At 40.0% G+C, this 14,524-nt stretch overlaps 1 protein-coding gene and 1 pseudogene across 7 annotated transcripts in view; one reads left to right on the top strand and one right to left on the bottom strand.

Annotated features, from left to right (window-relative positions):
• Cbfa2t2 (CBFA2/RUNX1 partner transcriptional co-repressor 2) overlaps positions 1-14,524 on the top strand; it is a 102,756-nt gene that overhangs the window by 62,229 nt on the left and 26,003 nt on the right. For 5 of the 7 annotated variants that reach the window (XM_031372372.1, XM_031372368.1, XM_031372369.1 and 2 more), the window contains 3 exons: positions 1,565-1,708; positions 5,946-6,187; positions 10,449-10,538. In XM_031372372.1, coding sequence (XP_031228232.1) covers positions 1,591-1,708; positions 5,946-6,187; positions 10,449-10,538 — 450 coding nt within the window. In that variant the 5' untranslated portion in view covers positions 1,565-1,590. Of the gene's footprint in view, positions 1-1,564; positions 1,709-5,945; positions 6,188-10,448; positions 10,539-14,087; positions 14,184-14,524 lie in introns of those variants that run through there. The other 2 variants (XM_031372371.1, XM_031372374.1) reach the window with 2 other exon arrangements.
• LOC116090683 lies at positions 7,587-8,374 on the bottom strand (annotated as a pseudogene).

Genomic DNA, 14,524 nt, shown 5'->3' on the forward strand with positions numbered 1-14,524 from the left:
AGAAATCATCCAGACTAGGACAGCAAGAGTGGGAAATTTTAGCCTCACGGTTTTCAGAATACTGTAGGTTTTGTTAGGGTGATTGTAACATAGAGGATAGGACTTGGCTTCTGTTTATATGTCCCTTTACAAAATATAGTCACTGGAAACTGGAACATAAAACAATATTTGGGGGCATCTTTCCTATCAGAAAATGTGATAAGTATGTTAAGATATACCTTGTGGTTTATGTGAACATGCTGCAATATACTATCTTTTTTTAAAAAAAGATTTATTATTATATGTAAGTACACTGTAGCTGTCTTCAGACACTCCAGAAGAGGGTGTCAGATTTCATTATGCATGGTTGGTTGTGAGCCACCATGTGGTTGCTGGGATTTGAACTCAGGAATTCGGAAGAGTAGTCAGTGCTCTTAATCGCTGAGCCATCTTTCTAGCCCTGCAATATACTATCTTAATAACTGATCCTACAAGAAAACTTTGATTTTACCTTCTCATTTAAACCTTTTCTGTGGTCTTTTGCACTTGAAATTAAAGACAGCTAGCTTCAAAGGCAAGCCTGCTAGTCTGTTAGTAAAGCATTAATAGGCTCTCTTGGATGAGAAATCATTTAGTTTACTTTTTTTTTTAGTTATTGTTTTGCTTCATTTAATCCAGAATGTTTTATAGCTGGAGTCTGGCTTTGAGCTCCTGATCCTCCTGTTTCTACCTCCCAGTGCTGGATTGCAGGTAGTGTGACACCATGTGAGATTCTGTTTTGGTTTTTGTTTTCATAATTTTTGGGAGTTTTCTTATGTGTATACATGTTTTTGACTCCATATATGAGAGGCCAGGAGAGGCTGAGAGATTGCTTGGAACTGGAGTTAGAGATGGTCGTGAGCTAGTAACTGAACCTCCGTAAGAGCAACCCAGTGCTCTTAACCACTGAGCCATCTATCTCTCAGCCCCCATTTAACATTTTTTTTTTTTCATGTGCATTGGCCTTTTACTTGCATTTATGTCTATGAGAGCATCAGATCCTGATCCAGATCCTGGAACTGGAGTTATTTTATAGACAGTTATGAGGTGCCATGTGGGTGCTGGGCATTGAACCCAGACTCTCTGGAAGAGCTGCCAGTGCTCTTAACTGCTGAGTCATCTTTCCAATCATTCCCTACCTCTCCCAAACCCCCATCTTAAAAGGTCTTCAAGGTGGCTCAGCTAGTAAGGTGTTTACTGCCAAGCCTGATAGCCCGAATTTGATCTCTTGGACCTACATGCCAGAAGAGAACTGACTCTAGAAAGTATTTTCTGATCTCCAAACACATAGCATGCCCCCCCCTCCACATACACACACACACACACACACACACACACACACACACACACAAAATAAAAAGGTAAAAAACACAATTCCCCAAATAAGGTGGCATTCACAGAGCTAGATGTTAGGACATGGACCCTTGGAAGTTTCATCTTAACTTCTGAGTCCTCTTGGGAAATAGGTTCATTTTCAATTGTCATTGATATTTTTTATTATTATTTTATGGAGAGCTTTGACCTCCCTTTCTTTTATTCTTTGCAGTTGGTTGTGAGAAAAGGGTGCCAGCGATGCCTGGATCGCCTGTGGAAGTGAAGATACAGTCAAGATCGTCACCTCCCATCATGCCACCTCTCCCACCAATAAACCCTGGAGGACCGAGGCCAGTGTCCTTTACTCCTACAGCATGTGAGAGAGACCTCTTAATTAAGTCCAATTTATAATTCAAGTCATAATTTAGATCTGAGTGACAGGTTTACATTAAACCTTCGGAATATACACTGTTCAACATGATTACACACACACACACACACACACACACACACACACACACACACACACACACTGAGGTATAACAGTGCATTCCTGTAATCTCAGCTTGTAATCCAGCTCTCAGAGGATCAAGAATTCTAGGGCAGCCCCTTGAAGTGGCTCATACCTTTATTCTTGGAGTGTAGGAGGCAGAAGAAACAAGTGGCTCTCAGTGAGTTTGAGGCCAGGCTGGTCTATATAGTGAGTTACAGGCCAGCTGAGATACTTAGTAATATCCTGTCCCCAAAAAGGGGTTGGAGAGGGAGATATTTCTCTCTGACCTCCAAAAACAGATAGATTGACATGATTTTTATTATTTGAGACAATGTCACTATGTAGCTGGATATATTGCAGTTTGAAAACTGTGAAAATGTAGCTGGGCAGTGGTGGCACGTGCCTTTAATACCAGGATTCAGGAGGCAGAAGTAGGTGGATATCTGTGTATTTGTGACCAGCCTGGTCTACAGAGCTAGAATCTAGGACAGCCAAGGCTATACAAAGAAACCCTGTTTCAATACAACAACAACAACAAAAACCATGAAAATGTGATATAGTTTTATTTAAAAGGCAGTGAAAAGCTTATCTATACTGTTCTTGTGGGGCACTTCAAAGAGGGTAGCTCTGATCAGGATGGATCTTTCAGTGGAAATAAAGAAATAAAAGATGATTGCAGCTAATTTTCTAGATTGGTGACTTTAAGTGTGGAGCTCTCCTTTCCAGTAGGTTTAGTTCTCTTTGAATGGAAGGAGAAGATTGTTCTCCCTTTTTTTTCCTCAGCCCATTAGCTTTATATCAATTCTGCACCATTATCCTGAAAACCTACCTTTTGGTAGGGAATAAACAAAGGGAAAGAATGAAAGAATGTGGGGCTGATCACTCATTAGGTAAAGATGACAAGACTGACAACCTGAGTTTGATCCCTAGGACCCATTTAGAAGGAGAGAACCAACTCCTAGAACTCAGAGGACTCCACAGTCACTCTGGCATATGCACACACTTGGATGCACCTGTACACTAAATACATGTATTGATAGTTTACAAAAACCTAGTGTTGTATATGTATATGCTAAAGTAATATTTATCAAGCAGTCTTGCCTAATGTGTTCATATATGCTTGTAAATAAATGTTCAAGGAAGAAGGGAGTAGGAGGTGGAGGTGGAAAGGACTCTAGTTCAAGGCCTGTCTCAGAAAGCAAAAACCAAGCAAAAGGAAGACCGTTAAGGAAGATTATTAAGGCCTTGCCGGTATTCAAAAAGAAGTATATTTGGGGAGGTAAAATGGTAGTTTTGTACCTGCATATTTCTGGAATTTGCTCTGTAGACCAGGCTGTCCTTGGACTCATAGAGTCCTGCCTCTGCTTCTCTGGAGTGCTGAGAATGAAAGTGTGCACCACCACACCTGGCTCGGGTTTATTAAACCTATTAGGATGTACCTCTAAGTGAAGCAGGTCTTCAAGAAATGACCAAGGTGTGTAAGATAAAGAAGAGTATGCTGGTTCAGATTTGAATGCTAGTTTGTCTAGGCAGAAGGAACAGAGATGGAGAAGTAACTATCAGTATTTTAGGAGAAAGGAAGTATGGCTGGGTTCATGCTGGTCTTCCTACTTGTTAATGGCAGTTTTATTAGCTAAGTAAAGGTTAAAGGATTAGTCTTCTAAAACACAACTGAAGTCTTAAATTATTTTCTGTGTTCTGTTGCTTGCTTGCTTGATGTTTGTTTGTTTTTGATTTGTAGTCTTATGTAGCTCACTGATCTTGAACTCTGTAAAGCCCAGGATGACCTTGAACTTTCTCTGTCTCTGTTTCTGTCTCCACCTTCCAAGTACTAGTGGGATCCCAGGAATGTCCCCATTTTTGTTTTTGTTTTGTTGTTTTTCTAAGAGATCTCACTCTGTAGCTCAGTTTGGCTTTCAAATTGGAATCCTTATAATTCTCTGTCTCCTGAGTGCTGTTAAAAAAAAAAAAAAAAATCCGGCCAGGCGTGGTGGCGCACGCCTTTAATCCCAGCACTTGGGAGGCAGAGGCAGGCGGATTTCTGAGTTCGAGGCCAGCCTGGTCTACAGAGTGAGCTCCAGGACAGCTAGGGCTACACAGAGAAACCCTGTCTCGAAAAACCAAAAAAAAAAAAAATCCAATACCACTTATGGTGTCTGTAGTTAAATATTCCTTCTGTGCTTATGAATTTTCTTTGTTTGTTGCAGCAGGGGCTCACTATAGCCAGGTGTCCTTGAGCCCAATGCCCTCCTTCACCCAAGTGCTGGGATTACATTTGGCATTACAGTAGCTGGTTTTTCCTATTCTTTGTAGTACCATACAATGATTGTGTGTGGATGTTGTGTCTGGCTTGTTTGTTTTGTAAATAATGTTTTCATTTGTTCTTTGAGGACTTCCTATAATATATTTTGATCATATTCAACTCCCTCCCCCTACTCCTTCAGATCTTCTCCTAACTGTTCAGCTTTATCTTCTCTCTTGTTTTCTGTGTCTGTCTGTCTGCTTTGTTTTCACCCTTTCCTTTTTTCCCCCTCCCTCTAGTTTGTGTTGCCTGACTACCTTCTGGGTGTGGGGCCTGCCCCAGAGTGTGTTACAACTACATCGAGGAAAATAGACTTTACTTATGCCAGCAAGAATCAAATGTCAATAACTACTCATGAAGGGGCGTGGGGCATGGCATGGAATGGGACTGGACTGGTTGGGGCCAACATTGCTGAAATTTTATCTGGCTTGAACTTGTGCATATATTCACAATCACTCTCTAAAGTTAATATGTGCATTTCCCTTACTACAAATGAAAAAAAAACTGTTTCCTTGCAGACATCTACCATCCTGGGACCTTATAGTATTTCTCACAGATTGCCTGTGCCATGAAGGGAGGAGTGTAATATACATATCCTCCTCAGGGCTGAGCATTCTGAAACCTTTTATTCTGCATGTTGACCAATTGTGGATTCTGTGTTAATTGCCTCCACTGCAAGAAGCTTCTCTGATGAGAGTTGAGCAGTGCATTTATTTATGCATCACTTAGAGATGCAAGGTGTCAGCAAATAACATAGTAGGTTTTCCCTTAGGGTTCATGACCTATTTAGCCGGAGGTGCATCGACACAGTATCAGATACAAGTTCTGTCTCATGTAGCAAGGCCTTAGGTCTACAAAAACTGGTTGATTGCTCCTATAACATTTATGCCAGTGAGCATGTCTTTTATTCATAGCTGAGTTTGAGACTGATGATTTGCTGTCTTATCTAGTAGCATACATAATATCCTTTTAGCATTTTGAACACTAGCCAGTAGAGATGAGGCGTCTAGTTAAGTACAAACTAGGTTTCTCTTTGTTGGATGACTCCTGTATTGGTATCTCCAGTAGTAGGGTCTCACAGAAAGTTCTGGAGGGTAATGAATAGCATTGGCAATAGCCTTTAAAGTTTGGGGTTGAGACCCCATTGTCCAACAGCTTAAAAAGAGTTTTCTTTGGTAGTGTCAGCTGCATAGTTGGGGTATTGTTTCCCTCATTATAAAGTATCACCATTTCAACTTTTTCCTATATGTGTGTATTTTAGGAAGCTTCTACAATGGTAAGTTTTCTGTATGACCTTTTCAAAAGGCCTTTAATGTTAGTTATCCTTCCCATGTTCCTTCCTCTATCCTGCCTTCCCTACCTTATTTTTATTTGTTTGTTTGTTTGCTTGCACAAAATGAAATGTCACTATGTTACTCAGTCTAGCCTTGTATTCCTGGGCATATACATTTTTTTCCCATTCTGGCCTCTGAGTGGCCATAACTACAGCAGAAGCACATACACAGCACTTATTACAGCAAACTCACTGGGGGTGGAAGTAAGTTCTTACACTGAAATGCTTTACAGAATTCAGATGAGTAAATGAAAGAGAACATAAAGGTAAAGAGGTCAGCAAATACTCTTAGACAGAGTTTCTCTGTATAGCCCTGGCTGTCCTGGAACTCACTCTGTAGACCAGGCTGGCCTCGAACTCAGAAATCTGCCTGCCTCTGCCTCCCAAGTGCTGAGGTTAAAGGTGTGTGCCATCACTGCCTGGCTCAACAAATACTCTTAAGTTCTGTACTTCAACTGACTCTTGTCATTCTGGCTTTCTTTTAGTAAGCAATGGCATCAACCATTCCCCTCCTACCTTGAATGGCGCCCCATCACCACCACAGAGATTCAGCAATGGGCCTGCCTCCTCCACATCATCAGCACTGACAAATCAACAGCTGCCAGCTACTTGTGGTGCTAGGCAACTCAGCAAGTTGAAACGCTTTCTCACTACTCTGCAACAGTTTGGCAATGACATTTCACCTGAGATCGGTGAGAAGGTTCGGACTCTAGTTCTAGCCTTGGTGGTAAGTACAGCTTCACCTCCATCAGCTGTCTAAGAAGTCATGGTATTTCTGCCATGTAGATAATGTGTACCAGATTAGTTGTCTTACAAATTGTGTAAAACTGTTGAATTATAGATTTTGTAGCGGCATTTATTTGTCAGAAAAGTCTTTAATGTGTCTTATTATCTAAGGTGCTGATTTAATTCCAGGAGGCAGCTTTGGATTTGTCTTATACAGCTTTCAGCAGACCTGCTGAAGTCCAACCAAGTTAATAGAAGGTTGGTTGTATGTCAGCAGAGTTAGTTAGCTGGTGCATTATTTGGAAACCAGTTTTAATTTTCAAACATTATTGTGTAAAATTAGAAGTTTCATTATCTAAATAAATAGTATCTAAGTAGTTATGTTGTTCAGCTCCTCGTGCATAGTTTCTTTAGTTTTCATTTTATACTGATTATAGTGAGCCTGCTCATGAAGGATTAACTTTTCTGTATTGCCATCTGGGTGAGATTGAATATTCTCAGTTCATAAGGGAAGTGCTACTAGTTCTCGAAAGTGTGAGGTTGTATTATTCCCTCTGTTTGTTTATTTAGAGAAAACCTACTTATTAGTCCAAATAGAAACTAGCACTATTGAATTGAGACTAACAACCTTTTTTCTTTATTTTATTCTTGTTGTATGTGCATGAGTGTTTTACTTGTATACACGTATGCATATCGTGTGTGAAATGTCAGAGGAGGCCAGAAGACATACATTGGGTCCTCTGACTGGAATTACAGATCATTGTGAGCTGTAATGGTGCCACATGGTCCCCTAAAAGAATGACCAGTGCTCATAATGTTGAGCTAGCTCCCTGAACAAGATTTATTTATTTTTGTTATATATATGGGTGTTTCACCTGCATGTATGTCTGTGCCTCAAAAGTGTGTAGTGCTGTTAGAGCCAGAAAAGGGTATTGTATTCTTAGGATCTCCTTTGTTCTTGTTTAGTTGGTTTTTCTCGGCCCAGAGCTCTTCCAGCTCTCACTTTCTCTGGTGCTGTCTCTATGGAGCTTAGTGGGTATGAGAACCCATTTTATCACTGTTTTTGTACTTTGAAGTTTTAATCATATACTTTATACACAAATTACTCTACAGTCATTTTAATAAATTGAAACAGTAAGTAGAAAACACAATGGTGATTCCCCTTAGTGACATATCAAAAGAATTATTTAGTGACAAAGTGAACAGAGTCTATAAACAAGCTAAGGCATTGCAAACTGGCTGTTGATGATGGCAGGTTCCAGTGCTAATCCAGGTCCTAAGTGATCACCACCTAATTTGTTTCTGAGGGAACAGGGCCAAAAATCTCTAATGAACCTGGGAATTTATAGAAACATGGGTTATTTTAAACCTGGCTTAGCAGTACTGTAGTGCAGCTTCTCCCAACCCCAGTTAAGTAGCAACAGTGCACTTAAAAGCATTAATGATGTACATATTGCACCAGGTAAGTGAACATTCTGCTTCCATATACTTGCATTTCCAAGCATATAACAGGGCAGAGCCCTGAGTACACAGGCAGGGCTAAGCTATTTGGACTTTGTAACCCAGCGTGCTCTGAGCTCAATTCCCTTGCAGTTACTTGTTTCATGATTTTATGGAGGAGCTTGGTAGCCTTGTGTGTCTGCCAGCCATGCTGCTGCCTCTTGCTGCCATTTGCATCCTTTCCAGCCATCGGCTTCAGCTGTGTTGTTGCAGCCTCTGTCCCTGCAGTGTGTACTGCAGAAACATGCCTGTGGCTTGAGTACTTGCGTGCTCCCAGAGTGAAGCCTTTTGTGAGGATCTGCATAGTACAGACATGTGCAGTCTCAGTCTCATGATGACTATCTCCATCCAGAATCAAGCATCTCTGGCTCCTCTGAATACCCAAAAGTAACTTGCAGTGGGACACCAAGGCACACTCAGCACATGTGCTGAAGTGCCACCTTCTGGCTACAGCACCTGTCATAGAAGCATTTTCCACAGCGGCTGCAATGATGCTTTCCGGTGATAAAAGTCAAACTTAGCATCATACTGCATACATCTTGGAAATTCCTTGTCAAGAACTTACTGCTGTTCCTTAGCTGAATGGGCATTTGAAGGCGCAGTGTGCAGTCCACTGGGGAAGCGCACAAACTTCTAGACGTCGCTACTTGCTTGCAGCCACAGCTTGAGCCCTTACGCCACCACCCATGCTGAGCTACACAGGGCAGCCTACTTTATAAGCTTATAGTACACTACATTCCCATGTGTGCCACTTCTGTCGCAACTATCACCACTGCCATTCATCTTCAGAACTACTTTCATCTACTTGGTTTTTCAAAAATATGTCTCTTGTAGCCCAGGCTAAATTCACTGTGTAGCTAAAGATGGTTATTTTCTACTCATTTTCAGCCTCTACCTCTCCAGGGTTTGGATTATAATCATGTACCACCATGTTCAGCTTATGTTGTACTGGGGATCATATTTAGGCCTTCATGTATGCCAGACAAACACTGTATCAATAGAGCTACCCCTCAGCCCTTTCATGGTTTGACAAGGATGTGATGGATGTGGAAGAGCTTTGTAAAGCACAAGGTGTCTTCTGTCATCTGTGTGTACATCATGATGTTCTATCCATATGTCCTGTATGAAGAGTGCTAGATTGGTGCTTCTGCCTTGCCAGTTACGGAGAAGTTTTCTATCATTGTAGACAGTTTTCAGTCCACAGTCTCAGATCAGCTGACTGACTGCTTTTCATGCAGGCCTGCATTTTCTTTTCCCTTTTCTTTCTATTTTTATTGTATTTAAATCTTGATTTATTTACTATATGTGTAGACATGTGTTATAGGGGTTCTGGTGTCCTCTTCTGGCCAAACGGGTACCAAACACTCACATGTTACATGTACAGTCATGCAGGCAAAACATAAACATTAAAGAAAAATATAAATCTTTTAAAAAATAAAAATTAAGTTAAAATTTTAAAAATGTTGGTAGAAGTATCACCTTAAGAAGTTCATTTAAAAGCTGGGTCCAGGGAAAATGCATGTAATAGAGCTAGTTTGGCAGCAGTACTTTTTTTTTTACCCAAGCCCAAGACCTTCTGTATACTGGGCCTTGGCCAGTTTATAGGTAGTGCTATAGGTATCATGTGTCAGTGAGTTTCATAAGATGTTAACAGTAGAGGAGATTAGAGAAATGGCTCATCATATGTAACCTTTCTAATTTTAAATTTTCTAAATAAAAAATTATATAAAATGTAATAAAAATAGAAAAAGGAAAAGAAAAGGTAGGCTTGTATGAATTGATTGTGTGAGTACTTTGTCTTGTGTATGTCTGGTACTTTCAGAGGCTCAAAGGAGGGTATTAGTTTATAATTTTTCTCAAAAAATTTAAAAGGTATACATTAAAGAGTTGTATCACTTGTAAGCTGTTCAGGCTAGCCTGTGTTTCAGAGAGGTCCTATCTCCACCCTATCTCTATCCCTGTTCTTTATCTTCTAAGATATTTCTGTAAGAGTAAATCTAATATTTTACCTTTCAAATTTTCTCTCTCCCAAGCATTTCTGAGCCTTTAAAAAAAAAAAATCATTAAGCTGGGCAGGCTGGGCACACACCCTTAATCCTCAGGACTCAAGTGAATCTCTGAGTTCGAGGACAGCCAAAGCTACAAAGAGAAAACCCTGTTTCAAAAACCATTGTACACAGGGCCAGATGCAATAGTAGTGCATGATTTTAATCCCTGCACTCTAGCAGACAATCATGAAGATCTCTAAAGTTCAAGCCAGCTAAAGCTGCAAAGTGAGATGCTGCATCAAAAATCAAAAATTTTTTAAAATGTTGATTGACTGATTGTGAGTGTGTATGCAATTGTGCCATTTTATGTGCATGAAAGTCAGAGGTGGAATTCAGGTCTGGCTGTAAGCACCCACTAAATCATCTTACTCACTATTACAAATGCAAGGAACTTAGTGGTCTGATGTTCTGCTGCACTGTGCAATCTTTAGAGGGGGAGAAAAAAAACTAAGCAAAAACTAAACAGTTATATTCTTAGTGATTTAACAGTTGACTACAGGCTGTCTGGTATGACAGCTCATTCTTCTGAGATGTAGTCTGCCTTGTTTTGGCCACACAGGCAGCCTTGAGTCTCTTCCTCTTCCATGAGTCACGTATTATCACTTTGTCTATCCATAGGGAAGGTTCAGATCATTCCTTTGGCCTTTCCATATATTTAATTATTTTTGCTGTGTGTGCCCAGTTTTGGATGTTGACTATTATATATCTTTTCAGAACTCAACAGTGACAATTGAAGAATTCCATTGCAAGCTCCAGGAGGCTACAAACTTTCCTCTTCGTCCATTTGTGATTCCATTTCTCAAGGTAATTCTGAGAGGCATCCATTGTAATTTGTCATCAGCATTTTCTCAAGGTCTACTGATCCTTGCTGTGTGATCTTAGCAAGGACAGCTTGTTGCATTTTCATAAATTTGTTTTACTTGGGGCTGATAGGTGAACAGTATGTAATTTGGCCTCATACGTAATGAGAATCATTTCTGGTTCCAGACACTCTAGTTAGCATCCAGGAGCAAGTGCAGGAAAAAACAGGACAGAGTATGCGAGTGTGTGGGCATGGAGGGAATGCCACTACATCATGTAGGTGTGGTCTGAAGATGCAGAGTATGTGTTATCTGAAAGGAGACCCTTTACAAAGAGGCAGTGGTTGTGTTTCCTCAAACCCCAGATAATACAGCCTATCGATGTCATCATGAAGTATTGTTCCCTGGAACATACCTTTTGTGCACATCATTCTAATTATCATGCTTACTCTCTTAGGTTGTTACTGCTGTGAGGAGAGATCATGGTTGTGGCAGCTCTCATAAACAAAAATATTTAATTAGGGCTGGCTTACAGTTTCAAAGGTTTAGTCTGTTAAATGTCATGGCCTGGAGACCTCAAAGCCTTCCTCCATAATGACATAATTTCCTCCAGCAAGGCCACACCTAATCCAAGGCCATACCTCCTAATAGTGCCACTCTCTATTGGCCAACCATTCCAACACATGAGTCTGTGGGGGTCATTTCTATTCAAAGTACCACACTTCTCTCTTAAAAGTGTTTTTATTTTTTAAAATAAATTTCATGCTCACAGATAAGGTGTAAAATGGTACAATAAGCTTCCTTTATGGCCTCAAAACCAATTTCCCCAAAAGGAGCATTTCACAATCATTTCCTATTTTTATTCAGATATTAAAAAAAAATAAGTTGTAGATGTGATACATTTAAACTACCAAATGAAAATTTTCATTTTTCATAATAGTAGGTATCCAATCTTGGGCTTCAAGCAAGTCAAGCACATGCTCTCTCAAGAAGCTGTGTCTGGAGCCCTTAAATCAGGATGTAACATTCAGACAACACTTGGTATCTGATGTAGACTTTATTTATCTTTACTAGTGTCCCACTAATGCTCTTTACAACACAGTTAAGCTTTTGTATGTGTGTAGTCTAATAAATTGATAGATTCCTCAGTCATACAAAACATGCTAAAGGGAGTTAGGAATGAAAACTTTCTTCCTGTAGTCATTCAAGACTACAGAATGGGGCCGTGTGGTAGTGTACACACCTTTAATCCCAGCACTTGGAAGGCAGAGGCAGGCGGATTTCTGAGTTCGAGGCCAGCCTGGTCTACAGAGTGAGTTCCAGGACAGCCAAGGCTATACAGAGAAACCCTTTCTCGGGGAAAACAAAACAAAACAAAAAACTACAGAATGAGGACAATTCCAAAATCTTTAACCTATGGCTTTCCAGATAATAGTGCACAAATTTAGTTGGCTGATGGCTAAGAGGGATGGACTGGGGAGAGAAAGTGGGTGCATAAAGGGTTTTTAAGGAACTAGCAGATGTGCTTGCCTGTCGGTCTGTTTCTATCTTTTTATCTCCCTATTGGCCAGGACTCTGCCACATAGTATCACCTAGTTACAGCAGACAATAGGAAAATCTAGACAGAAAACTAGGTAAAAGGGCTGGTTACATGGCTCATCAATTTCTGACACAGATGCTATCGGAGGGACAATTCTTTTCCTCTTAACTACTGGCCTTTTCTCACACAACTGAGATATAGGAAATCCCACTGTGGAATTATGTTCCTGGTGCATGCCATGATTTATCTTCTGTGTTTGTACTCTTGCTCTTTCTATTCTCTCTCTCTTCCCCCCCATATGTGTGTGTGTGTGTGTGTGGCCCTGAGTCATGACATTAAAAGAGACAAGTACAGGATTCTTGTCTGCCCAGTAAACCAGAAAGGCAATTGCTATTCTTGATGGCCTTGAAACATTAGAGTTTTTTAATGAAGTACTTGGCACCATTAAAACTTCTGCCATCTCAGAAATGGAAAGAGATGCAAGTCTTAAAGATTCTTTTTACTGTGTAGTCCTGATTGGCCTGGAACTCCCTCTGTAGACCAGGCTGCTTTTGAGCTCAGAGATCCTTCAGCCTGTGCATCTCCAGTGCTGGGATTAAAGGTGTATGCTACCACGCCTCTGTCTTCCAAATGAAAAACCAAATTTTTTGTTGAATATTGTGATCATGGTCTGGGTCTATATTTACATTGCTCCACATTGCATGTAGTATTAATCTGGAACAATTTCTCAACTTTTAATGAGTGTTTCATTTTTGTATGGTTTTATTTTTAATCATGTGTATGAATTTTTGTGCTTGTGCAATCCAGAGAAGGGTGTTGGATCCCCTGGAACTGGCCCTACGGCTGCTGGTTTTGAGCCATCTGATGTGAGTGGTGGGTTCTTTAAGTGTGAGCCATTTTTCCAGCACCAAGAGCTTAATAGTCTAGAGGGCACTGGTCATTGTAAAGAAGCTTAGCTTGCTTTGTTCAGGAACTTCCTCTTCTAAAGCTTAAAGTTGTTTGATACATTTTAGTGAAGAATCCGCAGATAGGTTAGTATATGTGTTGCATGCCTGTAATCCGAGCATCTAAGAGTCAGGCAATAGAAGTGCCCTGGTTTATGTAGCAAATTCCTGGATAGCTGATGGCTACATAGCAAGATCGTCTAAAAAGCCAGAAACAATGTATATGTATAAATGATTATCTTCTCTCCCCCACACCCCACCCCCCAAAAAAGGAATTACAGTAAGTTCTATTACTTCACCTGCTGGCACAGGACATAGTAATGATTGGCTCCATCATTGATAATAACTTTTCTTTTTCTTTCTTGGGGGGGTGCAATTTAGTAAAGCTGTTTGTCTGCCATGTTTTTTTCCTATAAAGTTAATATTTTCTCTGATTAAATGATTATTTTCCATATAACATGTTGGCATACAACTGCAGTTCTAGTATTTGGTATGCTAAGGCAAGAGGATCATCCCAAGTGCTAGAACTACAGGTATAAGGTATCTTGCCTGGTCTCTTACTAGTTCTTAGAACTATTTAGGACTGTAGCATAGCAGGAAGATATTATGGCATAAGGTTTACAAGCCTATACTTGACCCTGCTCCTTTCAGCTTGGAAACCGTGGTGGCTGAAAGCCCTATATGACCTTCGTCAGCTCTGGAGCACCTATGCTTCTCAGACCCTGACTATTTTTTCTTTATGTCTGAATCTGTAGACAATTACTCACTGAGAATGTGCAATCAAGAAATCATTAATCATAATAAAATCATTAAGCTAGACAGTTGTGGCTCATGCCTTTGATCCCAGCACTTAGGAGAAGAGGCAGGTGGATCTCTGAGTTCTAGGCCAGCCTGGTCTAAAGAGTTTTGATACAGAGAAACTCTGTCTTGAAAAGCCAAAATAAGAAAAAAAATTATGAAATTTGTGTTAACAGAATATAATTACCTATGTTTTTCCTGTATTCACTAAAGAACTAATGTCACAAATGTAAAGACCTGACATGTTTCTTTTTCAATTACATTTTTACAGTTGTAAGATTAAGATTCTAGACCAGATTTAAGAAGTGTTTCATATTGTCCGATTCTCTATACTTAACTATGTCATTTGGAAAGCAGCATGAGTGAGGTAGGTTGTTAGAGCAGTTTTTTGGCCACCATTTTGTCAATTTAATTCTGCTTTAAAAAAATCTACTAATTATGGTACTTGTTAAATTAACCATCAGTGAGAGTTAATTTGCATGTATTGAAACTTTTTACTTGCTTATTTGCCCCTTGAGGTAAAGGTATTTATTATAGGTTCTCCCTGAATTATCTTTAAATTTAGGGGAAAATGAAAAATTTTTGATGTGTTTAAAAAAAAATCTGGGAAAGAATTAGAATTCTGAAGTTTAAAAGTATAAGAGAGAGAGGGGAGGGAGAGGGAGTGTGTGTGTGTGTGTGTGTGTGTGTGTGTGTGTGTGTTTTAAT

The sequence above is a fragment of the Mastomys coucha genome, unplaced genomic scaffold, assembly GCF_008632895.1.
Source record: "Mastomys coucha isolate ucsf_1 unplaced genomic scaffold, UCSF_Mcou_1 pScaffold15, whole genome shotgun sequence".
NCBI classification, from domain to species: Eukaryota; Metazoa; Chordata; class Mammalia; order Rodentia; family Muridae; genus Mastomys; species Mastomys coucha.